Raw genomic sequence first — 16,723 nt, forward strand, 5'->3', positions numbered from 1 at the left:
AACTCTGCTAGCCAAGGGAAGTGACTTTTGAGCTAGATCTTCAAGGTCTTCAGGGTCAAGTACGTAATTTGGAGTTTTCCATGTAGCTAATGAAGAACATGGGGCAAAAAGGGCATGGAAAAGTAATGTCATGCTTCCAAGCATAAAGTAACTGAGATATGGTAAGACTACTAACAGAAATGGTGAACCTAAGAAATGGGTAGAGGGATGGTGGAGGCAAAAGATTACATATCTCAAGGTGAAGAAATTTGATATTAAAAAAAAGGAAAGGGGTTCCTGGGTGGCTCAGCTGGTTAGGCATCTAACTCTTGACTTCAGCTCAGGTCACAATCTCACAGTTCGTGGGATCGAGCTCCACGTCAGCTCTGCACTGACAGTACATCCTCTCTTCTCTCTCTGCCCCTCCCCTGCTCGTGCACACTTGCTCTCTCTCAAAATAAATAAACCTTAAAAAAAAAAAAAAAAAGGAAAGGAACATGTGCAAGCTAACAATAATCGATCTGTTTACATCTGATTTGTTTCTAATACTGGCTAACTTGTTTAGAGTTAGAAGGAAACTCAGGAAAGGTAAAACAGAAGACATGAAGCCAGAAGACTAGGTCTGACAATAATAATGGGGCTGAGATGAACTGAAGAGTACACCTACTGAAGGTATTCAAATTAAAAAAAAAAAAAAAAAACTTTAAAGTTTATTTATGCTTGATGGGGCGCCTGGGTGGCGCAGTCGGTTAAGCGTCCGACTTCAGCCAGGTCACGATCTCGCGGTCCGTGAGTTCGAGCCCCGCGTCAGGCTCTGGGCTGATGGCTCGGAGCCTGGAGCCTGTTTCCGATTCTGTGTCTCCCTCTCTCTCTGCCCCTCCCCCGTTCATGCTCTGTCTCTCTCTGTCCCAAAAATAAATAAAAAACGTTGAAAAAAAAAAAAAAAAAGTTTATTTATGCTTGAAATTTGAAAGGTTATTTACAACTTTAAATAAATCATATGAAACTTATTGGGAGGCAGTGTGTAGAGTGGTTAAAAGCACAGAGTTTCTGGAATCAGACTGAAGTTCAAATCCCTCTCCACCACTAATGTTTTGATCTTGGAGAAAATTAATTAAATTCTAGGCCTCAATTAGCTCTTCCGTAAAATGGGAATAACAATAATGCCCAACTCAAGGAATTACAAGAAGAAATAAGCTAATATATGCAAAGTATGTAGATCAGTGCCTGGAAACTAACAAGTACTCAATAAATGTTAGCTATTCTTATCAGCATTTATATTCTTTGGGGGGGCAATGGGGTGAAAGGACCACGTATACTGACCCAAATTGGGATGTGATTTGATCTTCATTTGTGCATTCTCACAAAAGAGTTCCAAATGCTTCTCTTCTCAAAATGGTTACTTTAAATTATTTAAAACCATATAAACTCAAAATCCCCTCAAATTCCATGCATACTTTTTTTTTTACTTCATTGCAAACAATATATTACAGCAAGAAAAAAAATGTTAAGCAAACAAGCAAAATAGTCCTTGATCAGCAATCCAGCCCTTGTTCACGTGTTCATATGCATATCCAAATACAACTTTTGAAAGGGATGATGGATAAAATGGAATGAGTCATCTAAAGAAATTCTGAATAGTAATGGACACAGATGTGCCTTTTGAAAATTATTCACCACAAATCCTTTAAAATATTAACTTCACTGTGATTCATTCATCCAACAAACGTTTATTGCGTGTTTAGTTCAGAGAAAGCAAGAGTGCTTCCAATCGCAGGATCCCTGCGAGAAACTGACATTTAGGTTGGATATTAAAGGACAGGTAAAAGTGAACAATAGAATCGGGTATGCAGCAAATACAGATGTACCCCATGCTGAAGGATCCACCAGAAGATACTAACCAATTTCTAAATAAACTTCTTGCTCACACAGGAAGGTCAGTCAACAGAATTCACTGAGCTTAGGCCACTATACTAAATTTCATGGAAAGAATCTTAATCATACTTCATTCTCCCCTTTTTACCTTGCAAGAGGCTGTGGAGGTTCTGACAGAGACATGTCACTACTGGAAGATGCACTTAGGGGACGTTCCTGGACTTTGTTTTCTTTGTCAGATTCTCCAGAAGGTTGATACCCTGGTCTGGTCTAGGAGAAAAGGACAGCAAATTCATCTGACCCCCATCCCAAAGATATATTCAGGGAGTACATAAGACTAATATTAATTCACTTCAATTTACAAAGATTCATGAAATGTGAGGGCTTTTCTCTCCTAAAATAAAACCAATCCAAATCCAGTTTGTCTTAAAAAGCAGCCATTACAATTAACAGCAAAATTGCATCTGAAATCCAAAAAGGGCACCTAATACTAACTGTGTAATTTGAAGGAAATAATACTCTTCCTAAACCTCAGTTTTTTCGTCTAGAAATACTAATAGTACTTACCTTCTCAGGGTTGTGAGGATTTAGTGAAGCTTTACCCTATAAACCTTTAACACGGTCTGTGGTAGGTACATGGCACGTACTGAATGTTATTCTTAAAACAAGAGCAATACTTGTAAAATCATCACATACAATAGGATATTCTCTAGGTTCCGCACAGATTACAAAACTAGGCTTTTATGAACATCATCTAACTTTATGCTCAGTAACACCGTGAAAACTAGGCAAGGATGGAACTAACAACAATGACGAGCTGAACAGAGATCAGGAACACTCACTCTAGGAAATGCTACACTGAGCACTTCTTTCTAATCATATTTATCAAATCACTCTTCACACACAATAAATTTCATGAAAAGATCATCATTATTAAATACCGTCTGGGCGTCTGTCTGAATATTCGAAATGATGGCAACAAAGTGGTGAATAAGGTTTTTCCAATCATGAATTACTTCCCTTTGTATTTCTGACACTACTATTACCTGTGTTTCCTGTGTGACATGTTGGTGAGGCGGCTCTTCAAGCAAGGTCTTTTCTAGTAGCAATTTGGAGTAAGTTTCCTGCAGTCGCCTGGTTACTGATGGCTCAGAAGGAGGCACATTTTTGACTTTAGTAAAGGCTTCTTTCTGTTTCCGATAGAGCTCCTGTAATCGTTTGTTCTTTTGCTCGGTGGCCTCCTTTTGAGCCTTCTTCTCTTCATTTTGCTTCCTCTTCCTTTCCTCCTGCTGTCTAACAATGTACTGCCGTACCTCATCTGTGTCATAGTGGCGCTTTTTGGAAATAACAGGGGGATCTTCATTAGCTGTTATTTTGTCAGGTTTTCTTTTTACTGGGCTGTGACTCCTAGGAGCTTGTACTGGTGTTGATGACTTCGGATTCTGTAACTCTCCTATTTCTTGCCTTGCAGCCTGAACTGTAGAATCCAGCTGTAGGTCATCAAGAATTCCACGAATTTCAAGAGGTAAAAAGTCCTTATTTAAGGCAGTACTGTCCTCCTGTTTATTATCTGGAAGAGATGGAGCTAATTTCTTTGTATTAGTCTCAGACCGAGCTCTACTTCTCGAACGTTCTGAGTTTCGTGGAAGATGTCTATGCGAAACATCCAATCTAGGATCAGATTCTGCTCTTCCAATATGACCCCCTGCAAAATATGAACTGTTAGCAATGTATGAAAATCCTAAATTCATTCCTAAGATTTACTGCAGTAAGGACAAAATTAGGGAACGTTCCTTTATTCTAAACTCAAATTCAAGTATCCGATAAAGTTGTTTAAAGACTATAATTGAAGGAAAGAAAAACAACTTTTTTAGACGAGAATAATTTCAATCTTTTAAAAAACTAGACTTCCAGTGTGCCTGGGTGGCACAGTCAGTTAAGTGTCCGACTTGTGATTTCAGCTCAGGTCATGACCTCATGGTTCGTGAATTCAAGCCCCAAGTCGGGCTTTGCACTGACAGTGTGGAGCCTGCTTGAGATTCTCTCTCTCTCCCTCTCTCCGCCTCTCCCCTGCTTACTCTCTCTCTCTCAAAAATAAACAAATAAACTTAAAAAAAAAGACAACAACTATACTTCCTCGGCACTTAAACAACGCATTTTTAATATTTCTAAAATAAAGACAAATCTATTGTTGATGTGAATACTTAAGTATTAATAAAGAATTATTATTTCTCTCCTATGTACATATTTAATATTACTATCTCTCTCCATCCCTAAACCATCAAATCAGGAGTTCAAAACCCAACAATGTTTAGCTGCCACAACTCTCCAATGAATAACAGAAAAAAAATTAAATAGATAGAAAAACAATCATTTTAAAATCTAAATGCTTATTGACATGGCTTGATTTTGAACCAAGAATGCATATGAGTTTATTTATAAGCTAGTGAAAGTAAAGAGGAGTAAATAAAAAGTATATATTGATTTCTATATCCCAAATTATAGTTGTGATTGCATTTCTTACTGAATCCATTCCAGAAGCTCAAATTAATTAATGCAAATTTTGTTCCTGAAAAGGAAAGCTGGCCTGTAGTTAACTTATATTTCATTTCCCAAAATTAGTGTTCATGAAACAAGTAACTAGTTATCTCAAAGAGCATTTAAGATACTTCACAAAGAGAAAAGTAATGGACTTGAGGGTCAAACCAAAGAGTTTTAGATTCTAAATCAAATTTTGCCACCCACTAAATATATACACTGAGAAAAAAAATCACTTCTCTCTCAGGGCCTGTTTCCTAATCTGTCAAATAAAAAAAGCCAATATTATGAATGTCTGCCTATGTTTGTGTAGAGAAAGACAAATCGGACTTAGTCTCTTAAGGTCCCTAAAAGTCTAATAAAACCTAATTAAATGATGCTTTTCTATGCAGCTGGCAGCTAAATGTAATTAACATAACAAATAGAATCCTTAATAAAAGTCATCATAACATCTATATATGGAATTATCCACAGACAAGCCCAATAGAACAGTTCTTCTTTTTTGAGCTACATTCACAATTATAAACCAAATTCCGAAAGCATTCTCAAGAGTACTTTCACCTTCTCTACGTACTTATACAAGCAATCTTTAATTGCTTTTCTCAACAATTTTAATTACTGAAACAATTTAATTTAATAATTTAATTACTCACCAGATTTAGTAGTTCTTTCTCTTCCACTTCTGTCACTTGATGCTGTTCTTCGCTCTTTTTGCTCCAATCTGGGTGCAGGCCCCAGAATCTTCTTTACTAATTTTTGTCCATCTCGCCAAGAAGATGTACTTATCAGACGACTGCTACCTAAAAAAATATATACATACACATACCGGGTTGAATTTAAAACTTCAAGTATATCTACTCAACCATACAGGTTTTGTAATTAATCTTATGCTGATCTTATGCCAAAGTCAGAGGGTTTACAAGCTAATTTTTAACCCAATGTCCCCAAAATTAATTAGCAGTTTGTTTAAATCTTGATTTATCCACACATCTCAAATAAGTATAAAATGCTATGGACATGGGGCACCTGGGTGGCTCTCCGTTAGTCGAGTATCCGACTTCGGCTCAGGTCATGAGCTCACAGTTTGTGAGTTCGAGCCCCGCGTCAGGCTCTGTGCTGACAGCTCAGAGCCTGGAGCCTGCTTCAGATTCTGTGTCTCCCTCTCTCTCTGCTCCTCCCCTGCTCACACGCTGTCTCTCTCTCAAAATTAAATAAAGATTAAAAAATAATTGAAAAAAAAATGCTTTGGACGTTAAGTACCAAACATTAATGATTCTTGAATCCTCAAGAAGTAGAGCACTGAATTCAACAGTTTGGGCACACAACAAAAAACATATCTTAAGTATAGTAAGTGTTTGGTTTACCAACAGTACCTGGCACATAGTAAATTGTATGTCTGCTGAATGAACAAATGACTTCAGCTAAGCGTAGGAAAAAAATCCCAAGAAACATGTCACAGTGACCAGTGATTACTGTTAAGGGAATGGTATTATAAGGAATTTCACATTATATTTTATAGATACATAGCAGAACTGTACATTACTTTTCTATGCATAAAACAATGACACTCAAAAAGCAAACATCGCCAACAGTATAAACTGCCCTCATTACAAAAGTTCATGAAAGTATGGTCCAATAAACACAGCTGTTGACTAAGAGAAAAACTCTTCATGTACTACTTTCAGACTGTAAAAAAATTAAAATGAGATCATCATACACCAACACAGGTGGAGTACTGTGTGGCTATTGCAAATTATAATTTCCATAAGAAATAAGAAAAAGTTCTGGTGGTACAATGCTAAGAGAAAAAGACAAAATGTTATGTATGCAATGATTACATCACCTACTATTATGATTTTTAAACTACTGTAAGGAAATAAACAAAACACTAGTACTTTAAGTGAGGGTAGTGGTTTTCTGTTTTCTTCATTTTTCAAGCTTTCTGTAATGCTATTTTATTGCATTTGTAATAAAGGACATCTAATTTAGAGTTCTTTTAAAAAGGCTTCAATTTAAAAGTTTCAATTAAACCGCAGTTTTAATAAAACATCTAGTATTAAGAAACATGAATTATGAATCAGTGTTTACTTTTTAAGTGTTTTTGCACCTTGTTATTAACCTTAAGCGATCTAAAGTATTTAAAAGGCTTTAAGTCTACTGTTCAATCTATTTATAAGAAACTATGTTCTTAGGCAAAATGAAAGAACAGGCTTCTCTTGGAGTTCAGCTTCTCTTGATTTCTGAATCAAAAGCAAGCAACCATGAATATACTGGGTAGTTATTTATAAATGTTGGCTTCTGAATATGCTGTGTGGTTATTTCTAAATTCTGGCTTTCTAGAATAGTCTCACTGCAGTCGCTGGTGGTAAAAGGGGACTTTCAGTTATTGACAAACTATTAACACAGCTTTAGCACATTTAATGATTCTCTGTCAGTCACTGCACAGTGCATACATGGGAATTAGTCTACCACAAAACTGGAAAAACACAATCCAAGATCAGTGTTTACAAGTTACAATGGTCCCAGTGCTTCATTTCAAACTATGCCCCTGGCAAGAGTCTTACATAATACCACATAAAAATAACACTTTGACATATTTTTTAATGTAAAAATTAGCTTAGTTTGTGTTCAGATAATTCACGTTCTTATAACATTTTGATTTGTGTATAGTCAGGGTCATTCTGACATCTAGAGGTTAACAATGGGTGTCACAAAATCTGTTACTTCACATTCCATAGATTAGTCTATGATCAGAAAAACAAGTGTCTGGTTAAAAACCAGTGCCTCTGGGGCACCTGGGTGGCTCAGTCGCTTGAGCGTCCAACTCTTGATTTCAACTCAAGTCATGATCTCATGGTTCGTGACATCGAGCCCCTTGGGATTCTCTCTCTCTATCTCTCTCTGCTCCTCCTCCATTTGTACTCTCTCTCTCTCTCTCTTAAAATAAATAAATAAACTTAAAATACATATATTAAAAAAAAACACCAGTGCCTCATCACTCCTGCTCCATGTTCCTATAATTCCCTATCATACATTAGTCACATTCTATTATAACTATGTATCTACTATCTACTGTTTTCCTGACCAGATTATAAATTCCAAGAGGGTAGGGGCCATGTGTATCCTGCTTACCACTGTATTGCCTAAGCTTAGTATAGCACAGGGCGTCACATTTATAAAGTGCTCAAAAATATCTGCATAATGAATGAATGAATGATTGATTCTGAATGTCTCCAAACTGAAAGTGACAAATTCTCAACCTCCTCTACTCTCTCAGGCCAAATTACTCACTAACATAAATATGACAGCTAAATAACCATTTTCAATATACCAGAAATAATAATTATTATTAATGGAATCATACCTAACATTTGAGCGCTTACCATGTGCCAAATACTACATACTGAATGCTTTTAGGTATTAATTATTTTAGTTTTCACAACAACCCTGTGAGAAAAATACTACTGCTTTCCCATTTTACATACGGGGAAACCAAGGGACACTAAAATTAACTTACTCACCAAAAGAACAAAGCTAGACATAACAGAACAGAACAGGTTATAAATGCAGGCAACCTAGACTAGGCCTGAAGTGTTAATAACTACAAAACTAGGGAATTCTCTTTTTCTCAGTCCTGATCTATTTAGAGTCTGGCCTGACCAGTATTGGCATGGACTGCTATATTTTTCTCATGCAACATTTATTCTCTTTTGAGAGTAAGTGAAGGGATGTAGTGACAGTCATAGGCAATCCCTTTATATATAAAAGTTTACTACATAAAAATCATTGCCTGTAATCTGGTTAATTTCTATTAAAAATAATGATTAAACAATTGGGCTGGGGAGATATGTTTACTATTATGGTGAACATAAGGTTTCATGAGTACATACATATGTGAAAACTCATCAAACTAACATTCTAAATATGTACAGCTTATTCTATATCAACTATACCTCAATAAAACATGTATACAAAATAATGATATATAAAATGTACTGAATTTTTCTATGTGCCAAACAATGAAAACATCTGGTTAACAAGTATTTATTTCCAGCGCACCTGGGTGGCTCAGTCGGTTAGGCATCCAACTCTTGATTTTGGCTCAGGTAATGATCTCACAGTTCGTGAGTTCGAGCCCCATGTCAGGCTCCTGCTGACAGTGGAGCCTGCTTGGGATTCTCTCCCTCTCTTTCTGTCCCTCCCCCATGCATGCGCTCTTTCTCTCTTTCTCAAAATAAATAAACTTAAAAAAAAAAAACAAAACACTTATTTCCATATAGAATGCCACTTCAGTATTATGTAATGGGGATGGGCATGATATTGAGAAAACCAACCTGTTTTGCCTTCTGGACTTGATAACTGTGTTACCTTTTGGACTTTTCGCACTGGCTTGACCACTTTTTTCTCTTTACTTTTTTCAGCAGGTTTCTCTTTCATAGAGATATCATCTGAAAAGCAGAAACACTTATAGCAAACATTATAATGATTCCTACCCACCCATTCGTCCTCTTCCCAGTAAGAAAAATCAGCATAAAGCATGATTCAGGTAGGGGGGAAAAAAATCTTCGCTGAGGCTACTTCTGTGACCCATAAGCTACCAATGCCAACTCCTCTTATGGAAAGGTCTAAAGATTACCACTAACTACCCCTACAGTTTGAGTTCTAAGTTTTCATTTTTTGTTTTTCATTTTTGCTTTGTTTTGTTGTTGTGTTGTTTTGCTGTTGTTGTTGTTTTCCAGAAAACCCTCGAAAACTTTTCCTCATTTTCACAATTTCACAAACTGGAAGAAGTTACAAAAGTAATACTTTCCAAGCCAGGGTTGGATCATTTACAGAATCTCACAGGTGAGTACTTTCACAGATTCTTATTTCATTTAAAAATTCCTACATATCTGAGATAGTCATGAACTTCCAGAATAAAACTTCATAAAATAATATTCCCAAATATTAACCCTTTTATGGTTATGCTAGTGAAATATGTCAAGCCATTTCACATATAAATTATTACTCACTAATTTTTTTAAATTCCAATCTGGGGAAATAGACTAGCTATACACATAAACTTGAAAATCAACCTCAATTACAGATCTGAAGAAATGTAAACTTTAAAACACATATAGAGCTCTGCACTCTGAACAGAGTGGAAGTGTGAGTCAAAGGTCCTAAAGTAGGAACATACCTGAGAAACAGCAAGCAGGCCAGTGTCCGTGAAATGAACACAGAGTAGAGAGAACCACGGTCAGAGACATAACTGAGGGCCAGATTGTGTGGGGCTTTACGAGTCACTGAAAGAGCTTCAGGTTTTACTTAAGAATGAGATCGAGAGGTTTTTGGAAGTTTTAGGGCAAAGGAGTGATATGATCTAAACTAAATCTTAACAAGCTTACTCTAGCAGTTGTGATGATAACGGGCTTACAAGAAGGGCAGAAGCAGGAAGACCAATGAGAGGGCTATTGCAATAATCCACACAAGAGACTGATGGTGGCTTGGACCTAGGTAGTAGTGAAATGTAAACTTTAAAATACATATAGAGCTCTGCTCTTTCTCTGGAGAAAGGTGGTGAGGTGGAGAAAGTGGTTATATTTTAGATATATTTTGAACAACATGAAACATAAGGTCTGAGAGAAATAGAGGAGTCAAGGATGACTCAAGATCTGGGGCCTGAAGTAGAAAGATAGAATTAACAGAGATGGAGGGACTACCAAAGGAGTAGGTTTAAGGGGGAATCATGACCCCATTTAGTTAGCTCCATTTTGGATTTATTAAGTTTGAGAAATCCATTATATATCCAAAGGGAGAGGTAGAGTTAGCAGGTGGATACAAGTCTGAGTGCAGAGGAAAAGTCTGGGCCAGAGACATAAATTTGGGAATCAACGGCAACAGAAAATATTTGAAGTCCTGAGACTAGACGAGCCTGCCTAGAGTGTACATAAATAAACAGTAGTAGTAGCAGGAGTAGTAAGGGAAGAAAAAGAAAAAAGAGAGAGAGAGGAAGAGAAGAGAAAAGAGAGGGGAAAAAAAGGATAGACAGACCCAAGTACTGAGCCCAGGGCATGACTATGTTCAGATATCAGGGAGTTAATTAGGTAAAAAAAAAAAAAAAAAAAAAATCTGAAAAAGAGTAGCTAGACTCAGGAGGAAAACCAAACACTTAAGGAACCCTAGACGTCAAGTGAAGCGTTTCAAGAAAGAAGTAATCTATCATGTCTAATGTTGCAGGGAGATCAAGATGACAACTGAGAATCAAACACTGGATTTAGCAATGTGGAAGTCACTGATGACCTTGACATTAGCAGTCCACAGAGAAGGCGGAGAAAAACCCAAATAGAAAAGGGTTCAAGAGTGAAAGGGAGGAGAAAAACCAGAGACAATGAGTATAAGGCAACTTTCTGAAGTTGTGCCACAAATAGGAGAGAAACAAGGCAATAACTGAAGAGAGTAGGGCCAAAAGCAGCATTCTTTTGTGATGGCTGAGATAAAAGCATGTTAGCAAACAGTCTGTTGATGGGCATGACCTTGAGGAGAGGGAAAATTTGATGATGCCAAAGAAAGGAAATAAGGACAAAGTGATGTCTTTAAACTTTTACAAGAGTAAATGGAACCTAAAACACAAGTAGATGGGTCAGTCCTAGCTAGAAGCTAATGGACAGAGTTCAACCACCATGAAAGAGAAGGCAGTCTTACTAGACAGACTTTTTTTTTTAATGTTTAGTTTTGAGAGAGATAGCATGAGCAGAGGGAGGGGCAGAAAGAGAGGACAGAGGATCCAAAGTGGGCTCTGTGCTCACAGCAGCAAGCCCCACATGGGGCTTGAACTTACAAACGCTGAGATCACGACCTGAGCCAAAGCTGGACGCTCAAACAACTGATCCACCCAGGTGCCCCAACAGACAGACCCTTTTTTTTTTTTTTTTTTTAAGTTTATTTATTTATTTTGAGAGGGACAGAGAAAGCACAAGCAGGATAGGGGCAGAAAGAGAGGGAGAATTCTAAGCAGGCTCTGCGTGGTCAGCACAGAGCCTGACATGGGGCTCAAAGTCATAAAACCACAAAATCATGACTTGAGCTGAAATCAAGAGTTGGATAACAACCAACTGAGCTACCCAGGCACCCCCAGGCAGACTTCTTAAAGAATTCATTGACATACATCATTCTACTGGTCTGTAAAGATACTGACCTATAGAGGTATATTATTATTATCCCTCTTTTACAGATGAGAAAAACACAGGTAGTATATACATAAGTAATAAGAGGCAGAGCAAGAATTTGAACCCTTGTAAGCTAATTCCAAAATCTTTACTCTTAACGATTACATTATACTCCTTTTCCATCTCAGGAAAAAAAGAAAAAAAACCTGAATACACTGTTCCAATAATAATACTAGGAAAACTGGACTGGACACTTAATACCACAAAATATATTAGCAAAATCTCTATGGGGGCTTAGTAGAAAAATCTCAGGCTGTAGAGTCAGACAGAGTTGGCTTTGAATTTTGGCTTCCATTCTCAACTACTCTACCTATAGATACAAACTTGGGGAAATTACTCAGTAAGCCTCCATTTCCACAACTGTAAAACAAAAGTACAGAAGACTACGAATGCTTCATCTTACCCCAAATTGCACTAAGCATTCCATAACATTACAGTATCACCTTCCCATTTCCCTCTTCAACCTTCCATAAATTCCTCCTATTTCCAATTCTCTAAATGTATTCCGTTCCTATAATGTTGATTTTTCTTTCTGCATTTTGCCCTCATGGTAGTATCATCTTATCTGCTGCCTACCAAATTACTGACCATCTCAAAGATCTCAGTCTAGTAGAAGTAAACTTCAACTAGACTCTGCTATGTTTCCTTCAAATCAGACAGGCCTGACTCAGAGAGTCTCTGAGGTTAAAAATAACCTAGTTTCTGTCTCATCAGCCATGTATGCTAATTTTAATCCTGGAGCAGAGCCTAGACGCTAAGAGAGCCTTATGACTGAAACCACAACTACTTTGGTATACCATGCAGTTAAAAAAGGGAAATACCTTTATTTTGGTGACAATTTTAGGTTTAAATATGATGTCAGATAGCATACATGATAAAACATGCAAAATCTAAGAAAGCTCCACTCTCACCTGCAAAGTGAAGTGCTAAGTCTCGATACAGTTCTCGACTCATGTTTTGAAATTCAGCCTCCTGCCACACTTTCCCATCAGGTGTTCGAATCTTGGTCTCTGAAGGATTGAAGCCTAATATATACCAACAATACAAAAGAGTCTTATCAAAGTTGCTTCATAAATTGAGATATAATTAACATAACCATAAAATTCACTGTTTTAAAGAACACAGTTCAATGGTTTTCAGTATACTCACAAAGTTATGGACCTATCAACACTAATTTCCTGTACCCATTAGCAGCCACTCTTCCATCATGCTATTCCCTGGGAACTACTAACCTCCCTTCCACCTTCATGGATTTGCTCATCCTGGAAGTGTCATATAAATAGAATCCTACAATATGTGTGTGACCTTTTGTGTTTGGCGTCTTTCAATTAACATAATGTTTTCAGTCACCATGTAACATGTATCAAAGCTTTCTTCTTTTTTATTGTTGAATGATATTCCATTGCATGAATATATCAACATTTATTTATATATTTATCAGTTGATAAGTACCTGAACAGTTTCTACTTTTTGGCTAGTATTAACAATGTTGCCATGAACATTCATGTACAAGTTTTTGTGTGGACATATGTTTTCAGTTTCCTTGGGTATCATACTTAGGAGTTTGAATTGCTGGGTCATATGGTAACTCCACGTTTAACTTCTGAGGACTGCCAAACCATTTTCTAAAGGAGCTCTACCATTTCACATTCTCACCAGCAATGCATGAGGGTTTCGAATTCTCCACAGCCTCACCAGCACTTGTTATTGTGTTTTTGTTTGTTTCTGTCTTTTTTATTACAGCCATCCTAGTGGTTGTGAATGGTATCTCACTGTGGTTTTGATTTGTGTTTCCCTAAAAACAAATGCTGGTGAGCAGCTTTATACGCTTTTAAAAGAAGGATGCATAATTAGCTACCACATAATGTGCTGACAAATACTGTTGGGAAAAAGTAAGCTTCAGTGAGATGAAGCAATATCCATTTCTTCAAAAGGACTAGAAATGGAGAAGCACTCAATTAAATGATAAACGAATGTCAATCGTAAATTACGGATTTCAGAGAAAGAACTACTCTTCTCAGGAGTAAGAGAGAGACAACACTACTTCTTCCTTTGAAGACAGGCATTAATTGCTACCATCTGTCTGATTTTGCCTATGGCTGAACAAACCAACAAGCTGCTATCTACACAAGCAAAATGCACCCAAGGTGTAGAAAACAGGTCTTTAAAACATACTTGTTCAATCTTGCAACAAACATTACACATGTGCTATTTCCTAGGGATTAACAGTCTGATTTCCTACTTCGAATTTATTTTGGAAGGCTATTTTAAAAAATCATAAAAATGATGAATATGGACGATAACGAGAGTAGTATAAAGATTTCTGTTTTCAGATGGTCTCAACTTATCAAAGAATTGGCACCCAATAAATGTTTGTAAAAATTAAATCAATATAAAGAACAGACTGGAGTAAAAAACTGATAAAAGCACTCTAGAAGTGTTAAATAAAATGCACTGGAGGGGCGCCTGGGTGGCGCAGTCGGTTAAGCGTCCGACTTCAGCCAGGTCACGATCTCGCGGTCCGTGAGTTCGAGCCCCGCGTCAGGCTCTGTGCTGACGGCTCGGAGCCTGGAGCCTGTTTCCGATTCTGTGTCTCCCTCTCTCTCTGCCCCTCCCCCGTTCATGCTCTGTCTCTCTCTGTCCCAAAAATAAATAAAAAAAAAAAAAAAAAAAACGTTGAAAAAAAAAATGCACTGGTAAACTAATTACATGTCTAATAGAAAGGAATCTATTCAGCTTTTAGCACAAGAGCAGAAGTTTAATTTCACGTGACATTTGTGGCAAGGGGCATGCAATTATGCCCATGCAACAAAAAATTTGTAAACGCAGTGTCCAGGCTATTGCAAGCTACAGTTTGTAATAAGAAAGTGTGGCAATCCCATGCAAATCTCTCGCTCTCTCAACTTTTCACCACCATCATCCCCACCCCATCTCTCTGCATTCAACTCTATCATTTTTTCTCCTCTCCTCTTTAGGAAACATTTATCTCCATGGGAGCCTTTCATTATATCTGCATTTTTATTTGTAAGTTAACTTAAAGAAGCTTTCAATATCTACACCAGTTCCCTTTTCTGTCCCCCAATTTTACAGTAGTTCCCCCTTACCGGCTGTTTCACTTTCTGCAGTTTCCATTACACACCTGTCAACCATGGCCCAGGATCAGATGATCAGAAGGCCAATAGTAGCCTCATGCTACGTCACAGTGCCTATGTCATTCATTTCATCTCATCACACAGGGATTTTATCATCTCACAGCATCACAAGAAGAAGGGTGAGTGAGGACAGTACAATAAGATTTTGAGAGGGGTGTCTGGGTGGCTCAGTTAATTAAGCGTCCGACTCTAGATTCTGTCTCAGGTCATGATCTAACAGTTCGTGAGTTCGAGCCATGCATCGGGCTCTGCATTGCCAGTATGGAGCCTGCTTGGGATTCTCCCTCTCCCTCTCTCTGCCCCTCCCTAGCTTACAGTAAGTAAATTAACTTAAAAAAATTTTTTTTTAAAACTTAAAGGAAAACTTAAAAAAAAATTAAAGATTTTGAGAGACCACATTCGCTTAACTTTTATTACAGTGTATTGTTATAATTGTTCTAGTTATTTTCGTTAATATGTTACTGTATCTGATTTATAAATTAAACTTTATCATAGGTATGTATCTGATTTATAAATTAAACTTTATCATAGGTATGTATGTATGTATGTATAGGGAAAAAATAATATTTATAGGGTTTGGCACTATACAGTTTGAGACATCCACTGGGAGGCTTGGAACGTATCGCCTGAGGATGGGGGGACTACCGTATTTCTATTCTTTGTCCCCTTTTTTCGTTACTAGTTGAATTTATTGACTAGAATAAAAAAGCTACTGTGCACTTATGCTCAAGACAGTGTACTAGGCTCTGAAATAAAATAAGGATGATCAATATAAGGTCTTAAACTTCATGGGCATTTACACCAGGGAGAAAAATGTATGCAAACAACTAAGTATAAGACAAAAATCACATAAACACTGTTTGTGTTCACTACTTTTAAATTGAAATTTTAAAGCAGAATCATAGAACACTTTTCATGTCTTTAAATTAAAAAAAAAAAACAAAAAAAAACCCAGGGGCACCTGGGTGGCTCAGTCATTTAAGTGTCCGACTCTTGATTTCAGCTCAGGTCATAACCTCACAGTTTTTGAGTTTGAGCCCTGCCATCAGGCTCTGCACTGACAGTGTGGAGCCTGCTTGGGATACTCTCTCTCCTCTCGCTCTCTGCCCCTCCTCCACTCACTTTGTGTATCTCTCTCAAAATAAGTATATAAACTTTAAATGAATGAATGAATGAATGAATGAATGAATAAATAACATAAAAAACATAAATGGAAAACCAAGGTTTAGAATGGGTTTAGTATACTAACAACTGCATAAAAAAAGAAAGAAAATAATTAAACACACACATACTATTTGTGTATGCAAAAATTATCTCTGGAAGAATATACGAACTGTTAACACAAGTAATAACCTGAAAGGGGACCAGGGAGCTGCAGAACAAGAGATTTTCCTGGTAAATCCTTTTCATCTTTTGAATTGTGAACCAAGTGAATTTATTACATATTTGAACAAATGAAAGTAAAATGTCACTTTAGAATATAGTATATTTCGATCCTTTTCATTTACATTGGCAAAAAGTTGACAAAAATAGTTTTTCAGTGTTGGGAAAAATAAATCCATTGCTCAGGACGTTGGAAACCATATTCTGTTATAATTTCACAAATGTATGCTATAGTTCATAAATTAGCCCCCAAAAGTTCTATTTATAAATTTTTTTTAAGTAGGCTTCACTCCCAGGAGGGAGCCCAACGTGGGGCTCAAACCCACAACCCCAGATCAAGATTCAAGCCTAGATCAAGAGTCAGATGCTTAACTGACTGAGCCACCCAGGTGTCCCTATAAAACATTTTAATATGAAAACTAACAGGTTAAAAAATTATTAAATAAAAGGTAAGTGCGAAATCCAATCACCAACTCAGAGGAAGTTAAGATTTTAAGATTTTCACTCAGGTTTGTTCGGGTTGTGTTTGTTTTGTTCCATCCTATTTTTAATTTTTACATTTTTGTAAATTATTAAATAAAATATGGA

At 37.0% G+C, this 16,723-nt stretch overlaps 1 protein-coding gene across 3 annotated transcripts in view; it reads right to left on the bottom strand.

The window, feature by feature from the left end:
- The window catches only part of CEP350 (centrosomal protein 350), a 155,877-nt gene that overhangs the window by 103,507 nt on the left and 35,647 nt on the right, over positions 1-16,723 (bottom strand). For all 3 annotated transcript variants that reach the window (XM_078440525.2, XM_078440524.2, XM_078440526.2), the window contains exons 7-11: positions 12,512-12,625; positions 8,727-8,840; positions 5,046-5,192; positions 2,901-3,559; positions 2,003-2,124 (exon numbers count right to left, since the gene is read on the bottom strand). In XM_078440525.2, coding sequence (XP_078296651.2) covers positions 2,003-2,124; positions 2,901-3,559; positions 5,046-5,192; positions 8,727-8,840; positions 12,512-12,625 — 1,156 coding nt within the window. The remainder of the gene's footprint in view (positions 1-2,002; positions 2,125-2,900; positions 3,560-5,045; positions 5,193-8,726; positions 8,841-12,511; positions 12,626-16,723) is intronic.

Source organism: Panthera onca, chromosome F1, assembly GCF_046562875.1.
Source record: "Panthera onca isolate mPanOnc1 chromosome F1, mPanOnc1 haplotype 2, whole genome shotgun sequence".
In the NCBI taxonomy this organism is placed as follows: Eukaryota; Metazoa; Chordata; class Mammalia; order Carnivora; family Felidae; genus Panthera; species Panthera onca.